Source organism: Acartia tonsa, chromosome 1 (genome assembly GCF_053477335.1).
Source record: "Acartia tonsa isolate MP-2025a chromosome 1, ASM5347733v1, whole genome shotgun sequence".
Classification (NCBI taxonomy): Eukaryota; Metazoa; Arthropoda; class Copepoda; order Calanoida; family Acartiidae; genus Acartia; species Acartia tonsa.
In genome coordinates this window covers 2520349-2529608 of record NC_137260.1, presented here as the reverse complement: position 1 = coordinate 2529608, position 9260 = coordinate 2520349, and the positions used below count along the sequence as shown (strand labels likewise).

General features: G+C 33.2%; 1 protein-coding gene across 1 annotated transcript; it reads right to left on the bottom strand.

Moving 5' to 3' along the window:
* Positions 1–3084: 3084 nt before the first annotated feature.
* LOC145331897 (uncharacterized) lies at positions 3085–5614 on the bottom strand. The gene is made up of 4 exons (XM_080176772.1): positions 5412–5614; positions 4671–4737; positions 3473–3611; positions 3085–3347 (listed from the first exon to the last, which is right to left on the bottom strand). The coding sequence occupies exons 2-4, from the start codon at positions 4676–4678 to the stop codon at positions 3141–3143; spliced, it is 354 nt and encodes a 117-aa protein (XP_080032898.1). The 5' UTR covers positions 4679–4737; positions 5412–5614; the 3' UTR covers positions 3085–3140.
* Between the last annotated feature and the right edge of the window lie 3646 nt (positions 5615–9260).

Below are 9260 nucleotides of genomic sequence, written 5' to 3'. Positions count from 1 at the left end.
CCAGAAATCTTATAAATTAAGTTCAGACCTGAAAAGACATAAAAAATCAGCTGGACATCTCAAGAAGTTAGAATCTACTTATAATACAGGTCCAGCTTCTGCTTCTACCAGTTTTGTTGATTGTGGTGAAGCTGATATTAAACTAGAAATAAAAGAAGAAGAAACTCTTGATGCGGATCCTCTCTTTATCAACATCGAGGCTGAGATTTTTGTAGAAACTTAAAAGAGGTGGAAGAGACCTTTCAGAATCCTGATAAGGATTAATATATATATTATTCATTTTGTTGAATATGATTATGAGTTTTGTGATATTAATTAAAAACTGAAATAAATTATTTTTTTCACATTTTTCCATATTTTATATTTTTTATACAAAATATAATTATAAAGAAATGAGTGATGGTAACTAATATTAGGTAATTCTTAAATCTTTTTCCATCAGAAAAATATGCTAAAACCAAATATCTACTATGACATATTGCTTCTAAAGACATTAGTTATACTATTATTCTTTTTCTTTCTCAATATCTATGTATAAAAGATGTCTGTAGCTTAAGATCTTGGGCCCACATTACATTTCTCCTTTACAGTGAAACTTTTTGTAGGATTAGGGAATGTTTATAACTATTTTGGCGAAGGGTACCTTAATCCTCCTAAAATAAAACGCCCCCAGAAAAAATACACTTTTTTACTTGTCTTTTTAAAACTAAAATGGAGGGAGGACTTAACACCCCATCCCATTTTTTCTTAAGTGCCCCGAGAAATTCTGAACATTTAAGTTGGTGAAGGCTTTATTTAGGGTTGATCCTTCCCTCAAAAAAGTTTGATTTTTCTAGTGGAGATTCTTCTATTTGTAAGGCCTGCTTGACCATTTAACAACCCTCCACCATCCTTCAAAATTAGGATGAGTAAAACCCGCTCGTTATGCATAGAGTAATAGAGTAAGAGTACAATATTATTGCTCTAGCTTTATTAATTTTGCTGCTCTTTTTTTTACTCTAAGAAAGTTTTTATATTAATCTATCATTTTTGCATTTTAGGTGCCAAAACAATGAACAAGTGACGTATCTGCAACGGAAAATTATCTTACATAGACATATTTGGGTTAAAAATGGCGAGAAAGTATGTGATGCATGGGGGAAAATATTTTTAGATATTAGTGCTTTGACAGGTCACAAAGATAAGAGAAGTCCTACTTTTGTGAAACATGTGAAAAGGCTTTCTCACAACAAAGTACATTAACTATGCATAATAGAATTCATGCAATATATTTATTAAAGCTTGTCATACAAATTAGAGGAGCCATAAAGGAGTGAAGTCATACTCTTGTGATACATGTAAAAAGAGGTATTCAGACATTAGAAATTTATTTAGACACATTTGGATCTATACTAATAAGAAGATATTACCTTGTGAATTATGCCAAAATTATTATAACTACACTTCAAGTCTGACTATATTTTTTAGGTTTTGTTATATTCTAGGATTTTTTTTTGTATATTACCCTACTTTGCTAATCATAGATGTTGTCAACCTTATTTAAAATCTATTAATAAAAATATAAAATTTAATTTTTCTTAAATCATTTCAAGCACTATATTTATAAGTAGTCACAAGGACTAATTTTATGGTAGAAATGTACGGCAGCTTATAATAAAACAATGTACACGTCTTTGTAATTTCTTTTCTACATTTTGGGTAGGTTTGTCCATTTTAAAGAGTCAGATTATTGTGGCTTCGTTTTTAGAAAATAATTTTATTACATCATTATTTTATTCACTTGGATTTGAATTCCAAGGACATTTGGGTTAATCATCTTCATATTAATCGTATATAAATAAATATTGGGTAGATATGTAAATAAAGAACTTTTGTTTCTATTTTTAAATATATTAAATACTAAATTCTTTGATACTTTATATTTGCAATAATATGTACTTTTTAAAAGCGAAGCTTTTCTTTAATTAGAGTTGGTCTATAACAGATAGCTCTTTTCATTGATTTAATATTTTAATTACAAACTTTGTATGATTATTCCTGGAATAGTTAGATATGATTTAACAAAAGTACATCTATTTAAAAACTGCTGAGTTTTTAACATTTTATAAAAACGTTTTAATTATGTAATTATTCACTTAATCTTGTATTTGGAAATTATGATCCTAAAACAACAGGGTAAAATATCATCTCTGAAATCAAGGCCTCAATGTTTGTCCTTAAACAATATCCTGTATTTACGCAATTTTCCAACAAGTTTACATAATTTTAAGTTTATTATTCTGCTTTACTCTACAAGAGTTAATGTGCGTTTGTCCTTGTCCTGATTTAAGAGCTATGCTTTTATGTAAGTTGTCAACTATGTAAAGATACAAAATAAGCATGAATCATTTGGATAAAAAAGTCAATTTTGTGACATTCATAATAATGATGTAACATTATTTTTAGGTAATTGTTGTTAGCATGTTATTAAAATAAATAGAACCTCTAATAAAGTTGTCTTATTTATAGTGGCAAAAAATAAATCCTAAAGTTTATAATGCAAAAAGAACAGGTTAACACAGTTCTTTAAATTGAGGCCATATTCTACTTCAATTTCAAGCGATCATTTAGGAAACCCAAGTGCATCATCTACTTGTAATATGATGCAATAATCTAACTCCGACTGGTGGATATTAGGTTAAGTAACATCCAACAGACAACCAACCCTTTGACTGCCTGACCTTTGTCCGAGAAGTCCCAACTGTACATCTTAAGGAGTTGCACCTATTCATAGTCCTAGGCATTCCACCTACTCTAATCATTAATTTTATGCACCTGACATATCAGCAGTAGAAACAATTTTTTACCTATTTAGTTATGATGTGGTGTCTGGCCAAGATTGAAACCTTTAACCACGGGTTCAGCTTTACAACAATCCTTTTTTTTCATTCAAATATGCAATATTATTACTAATATGTATATGAAAATTATTTTTTCAACAATTTTATTTTAACAAATTAACTAGTTTATATAAAATTAATAACATATCATTTAAAACAGAAATCATTATAAAATGCATTAAGAAGAACTTTTGATAATTGGGAAGACAAGCTTTATATAAGTTAACATTTGATTATACAAATAAAGCATTTTTTAAGGGCTTATTCAAATATGTAACTGTACACAGTGTCAAAAAGTTTAGACATGAAACCAAGACTTTCATGAAAAAATCCTATCTGCTGCTCATCATCTCTTCTTTTAACATAACAATCTGGCAGGGGAATTGACTCCAGTGTTTCTTGTAGGATTCTCAGTTGTTCGTGCTTGGGCTTTCCTTCAATATTTGACAATACTTGTTCAGGAGAATTCTAAATTAATATTAATTTAATTAAATATTTTCAGAGCAATTTATAATATTTTTTGAATTAATTTTTCTCTTTCCACATAAATATAGAATTATTTCTTTATAAATAAGATTACAGAATGCATTAACCTGATGGGTGAACCTTCTCCTGTTTGAATTGCTGTTAGATGAGTTGCTGGTTTGAGAGCTGTTCTGTAACAATCGACATCTTCTACCACGTAAACATTGACCAAAGCTTAACTTACAAACTTCTGGACAACTCCTTTGCCTGAGTAAAAATTAGTTTTTAAAATTGTTAAGCAAATGACTCTAAAAAAATTATCAATATAACTTCTGAAAGACTGCCACAAATTTGAATCCTTCAGCTTTAATAACAAAAAAGTTGTAGACATTTCAAAATGACATTTTAAGTACATGAAAATTTTGAAAGTTTTTTCATTGCTTAGCTAGAAATTTCATTATTTAATTAAGTCGCCTAGAAATGGAATTAAAGATTTTTTCAGCAGAAAGTTAGGTTGCTCATAACTAATTACATTTTTACAATAAAAAACACCCTTTTTATAGTCAAAATCAATAAAAAAAATTCAGTTTAACTTTGCATTTCACTGAAAGTATTGAAGTGTGAGAATTCCAGCCTATCAGAAGGCTGAATCTGCTCAACAACCAATCAAAGCTGAGCATCTTTAGATCCTTGTATGAGTTTCATTTTTTTTCGCTATGATTTTATGCTTACAAACACACAGTTAAACCAAATTTTTTATTAAACGCGATTTTGACTTGTAAAAGGAGCAATAGTCCCTTTCGTGGCAACGCCCCTTAATGGGCAATTCGTCATATTTTTAAAATGGCTTTTTTAAAGGTTATTTTAGGTTAGGTTAGGTGATTGCCCCACAGAGTTAGGCAATTAGCCCCGCAGGGTTAGAGCCCCCCACAGGGGCTAGAAATAGGAAATAAACAACTGTGAAAAATACAAAGAATTGCCCCGTAAGGTGTGTTGCCACGAAAGGGACTATACCCGTAAAATGTAATCAGTTTCAGGTATTCTAACTTTGTGCCCAGAAGAAGCTCATAATTTTGCTTTTAAGCAAAGTTATTTAATATTGAAATTTTTATCATGATCAATGGAAAACTTTCAATATTTTCATAAACCTAAAATGTCATTTTGAAATGCCTTTAACTTTTTTATTAATGGAGCTGAAGGCTTCAAATTTGGGGTATTGGGTCTTCAGCAGTTTCGTGTATTTCTTGCTGGCTTCCTTTGATAAAATAAAACAATGATTATTATTCTTGTGGATAAAATATTAAATAAAATGTTTAAATTACTTACATTGACATAGATGCAGAGCCAAGTAAAACAGATGATGCCAATGTGAATGGCGGTACCAGGGAGGATCCTATGGAATGAAAAACTTGTATTCAGAGCTTGATCTTTAAATCGTTTTTATGCCGCGCTGAATCGGGGCGATTCAGAGGTAAACCGTAGGCGCGCTGGTGGTAAGCCACAGCGCACCTGATTTTTAAAAGATTTTCGGTGCGGTGTTGTTAAATCGCTTGCGCACTTACTAAAATATCGATCCGCGCCAGTACAACTTTATTACTTAAGCAGTGTCAGTAAGGTATTTTATATAAAATACCGTGTCAGTATAGTATTTTATATAAAACATTAATATATAATTTATTTTAAAAATAACTATAAAAATGTTTTCACGATAGTTTTGCAATAAAATATTAAAGTAATTAAAAAAAAATATTTATTTATTAAATAAATCACCCCGATTTAAACCGCCAATGCCACTCGGTGAGTGGCATTGGCGCGCCGGGCCCGCGCCACTGCCCGATTCAAATCACCCATGCAAATTCGATTTAAAGATTGATATTAATAATTTGATGGTGCGCCAAATGAATCGCCCCGGTTTAAATCACCTATAAACGATTTAAAGATCGAGCTCAGCTTTCTTTTGAATAATTTTTATGAACCATATTTCAAGATTAGAAAACAATAAGTTTTGGTCTCATTAAAAAAATTAACCAAATTTGTTAGTAATATTATTGTTTTACTTTTAACCACCTGCAATAGCCAATGAAGATGCAACAAAACCAAATCCAAGGCCAACTTGAACTTCAGTTACTCCATTACAATCACTACGACATGTTCCTTGAACTCCTGGTACGAATCTACCGTTTATATATCTGTCCTCTAAAATTCCATTAATGTTTTATTGTAATAATTTTTTCATATTTATAAAATGATAAAGGGGGGGGGGGCGTAATGACATTTATTCGTAATCCGTGAGCAAAATGGTCTAAAAATTTTGCTAGACCCTTCAAACTTGGTATATAAGCCTAGTCCTATAGGTATTACATCTAAATGGCAAAAAAATCCAAAATTTTTTATTTTAAGGTTAGGTTAGGTAAGAAAAACCCTGCGGAAATGGGGTTTTTAGGCTTTTTTTGGTCTATTTTGATTTGGAAACTTACCTTAAATTGTTTTTTCTTAGGGTTTTAACTTAAATACACTGTATCTATTCATATGGACATTATTTAACCCATTAGTGCCGAGCGCCACTTTTATGGGCCGATCGAGCTGTAAGTTTCAGGGAAGCTTTATAATGGTCAAAACGGAATTCGTATTTTTTTGTTTTGCTCTAGTGGCGTGCACAGGAAAGTTGCAAAAAAACCCGGTTCGGCTTGGCCATAAATACCAACCAGGCATTAACACCCGTTTTTGGTGCTTTCCCCCAGTTTTAAAACCTGGTTGACCTGTATAAACCCGGTTATTTTGACCAAAAATAAAAAAATGTAATTTTTGAACGCCAAAAGTGAGATGAACACTTTTTAGAACTTTGATACGATCCGTAATTGAAAACTACACAACCTCATGTAATCTAAAGAGCTACAAGTATAATACGAAGCGATTTATTTCAAATTTAGTGTTTCGGCTATAGGTGCCGCCGTTTTCGGGTAAAAAAACCCGTTGCTCGAAGTTTTAAAAGACACACACTACAAAAAAAGAACATATAAAATTTGGGTGTTACATATCAGAAAACGATCATAAAACTATTGGGTGACACCTATAGAGATTACTAGGGTTATTAGGGTGGCTCAAACCCTTACTAATGACGTTAATTGTTATTTTTATTGGTTGAAAAGTTAAAACCGGGTAATAAAAACCGAAACCGAGCCGGGTTTTAAAATTTTCGGGTATGTATGGCCAAGCCGAACCGGGTCATAATAGGGCGTAAAAAAACGATAAAAAAATCATATAAAAAATAATAATTTGAATAAAACGAATTCACATATAGATGTACTTGTCAATAAACATTAGATTTCACGAAAAAAATCAGCGACTTTACTATAAAAACAAAAAAGTTAGAAGGGGTATTTTGAATTTCATGATTTTCAAATTTTGTTGAGCTATACCATAAAACGGAAGTAAGCTAAACTGCCTGCTCCAGGGGGAAATGAAAGCCAGGGTAGTAGAGGAGGGATTCATACTGAGAATGATGCAATTATGGAGCCGGAAACCGGTTTTTTTTTCATTTTTCGGAACCGGGTTTTAATGTCCGGTTCGGCACTAATGGGTTAAGATGATTCAGCAAGTCGGGGACCAACCCCAGAGGGCTAGGTGGGTGGCCCGCAGGGGTTAAGTGCATTTTTCCCAATACATATGTTGTGATACATCTAATTATAGGTTTTTTAGGTCAAGGAACTCAAATTTAGAGCTAAAATAAGCATTAGACTAATCTGAAGCTAGCCCCAGCGGGCTAGGTTGGTGGCCCGCAGGGGTTAAGTGCATTTTTTTAATATATATCTTGTTATATATCAAAATATAGGTTTTTTAGGTCAAGAAACTCAAATTCTGAGCGAAAATTAGCATTAGACTAACCTGAAGCTAACCCCCCCGGACTGGGTTGGTTTTCTGCAGGACTTAAGAGCATTTACCTAACCTAACCTAGAAACTTACTTATAATTTTACTTGGATTTTTTTCATAAACTTTGTCTATTAATGAGGACTTTATTTAAGATAATCCAACAAGTCGTGAACCGAACCCAGCGGGCTAGGTTGGTGGCCCGCAGGGGTTAAGTGCATTTTTTCCAATATATATCTTGTAATATATCAAAATATAGGTTTTTTAGGTCAAGAAACTCAAATTCTGAGCGAAAATTAGCATTAGACTAACCTGAAGCTAACTCCCCCGGGCTAGGTTGGTTTTCTGCAGGGCTTAAGAGCATTTACCTAACCTAAACTAGAAACTCCTTAAATTTTTACAGGTTTTTTTCTTGTATAAACTGGGTCTATTAATGAGGACTTTATTTAAAATGATCCCGAAAGTTGAGTACCGACTTATCTGAAGCTAGCCCCAGCGGGCTAGGTGGCTGGCCTGCAGGGGTTTAGTGCATTATTTTCCAAAATACATCTTGTGATATATCAAAATATAGGTTTTTAAGGTCAAGAACTCAAATTCAGAGCTAAAATAAGCATTAGAATAATCTTAAGCTAACCCCAGTGGGCTAGTTGGGTTGCCCACAGGGCTTAAGTGCATTTTACCTAACCTAACCTAGAAACTTACATTTAATATTATTTTATTAGGTTTTGTTTTTCAAATAAACTGTCCATTCATGAGGATCTTATTTCAGATGATCCAGCAAGTCGAAGACTGACCCCAGCGGGCTAGTTGGGTAGCCCGCAGGGGTTAAATGCATTTTTCAGAAAAAGTATGTGTTATCATACATCAAATTATAGGTTTTTTAGGTCAAGAAACTCAAATTTACAGCTAATAAAAGTATCAGACTAATCTGAAGCTAGCCCCAGCGGGCTAGGTGGGATGCCTGCAAGTCTTAAGTGCATTTTACCTAAGCTAACCTGGAATAAACTGTGTCTATTTATTATTTAAGATGATCAAGCAAGTCAGCGACCGACCCCAGCAGGCTAGGTGGGTGGCCCACCAGGGTTAAGTGCATTTTCAAAAAGTATGTGCTGTCATACATAAAATTAAAGGTTTTTTAGGTCCAGAAATTAAAATTTAGAGCTAATAATAGAATCAGACTAATTTGAAGCTAGCCCCTGCGGGCTAGGTGGGTTGCCTGCAAGGCTTAAATGCATTTTACCAAACCTAACCTAGAATCTTACTTTTTTGAAGGTTATTTAATTGAATAAACTGTTCATGAGAACATTATTTAAGAGGATCCAGCAAGTCGGGGACTGACCCAGGCGGGCTAGGTTTTACATAGATACACAGTGTTTAGTCCTAAAGCCATCATTTAAAAGATTCTTCATACAGGAGGCTGACTCAAGGAGGTCCCCAACTTGCTGGATCATCTAAAATAATGTCCTCATTCATAGACACAGTTCATTCAAGGAAAAAAACAAAAAATAAGTAAGTTTCTAGGTTAGGTTAGGTAAAATGCACTTAAGCCCTGCAGAAGATCTACCTAGCCCACAGGGGTTAGCTTCAGGTAAGTCTTATGCTAATTTTAGCTCTGAATTTGAGTTTCTTGACCTTAAAAACCTATATTTTGATATATAACAAGATGTATATTGGAAAATAATGCACTTAACCCCTACGGGCCACCGCCCTAGCCCGCTGGGGCTAGCTTCAGATTAGTCTTATGCTAATTCTAGCTCTGAATTTGAGTTAACTGACCTAAAAAACTTATAATTAGATGTATCACAGCATATATATTGGGAAAAATGCACTTAACCCCTGCGGGCCACCAACCTAGCCCGCTGGGGTCGGTCCCCGACTTGCTGGATTATCTTAAATAAATTCCTCAATAATAGACAAAGTTTATTCAAGAAAAAATATGTAAAAATATAAGTAAGTTTCTAGGTTAGGTTAGGTAAATGCTCTTAAGCCCTGCAGAAAACCAACCTAGCCCGGGGGGGTTAGCTTCAGGTTAGTCTAATGCTAATTTT

Bases quoted from the DNA above. Each gene is read 5' to 3' on its own strand.
- LOC145331897 (XM_080176772.1), bottom strand. The intron at 3,348-3,472 runs GTTAATGCATTC...ATATTAATTTAG, and splicing joins GGAGAAGGTTCACCCATCAG to AATTCTCCTGAACAAGTATT.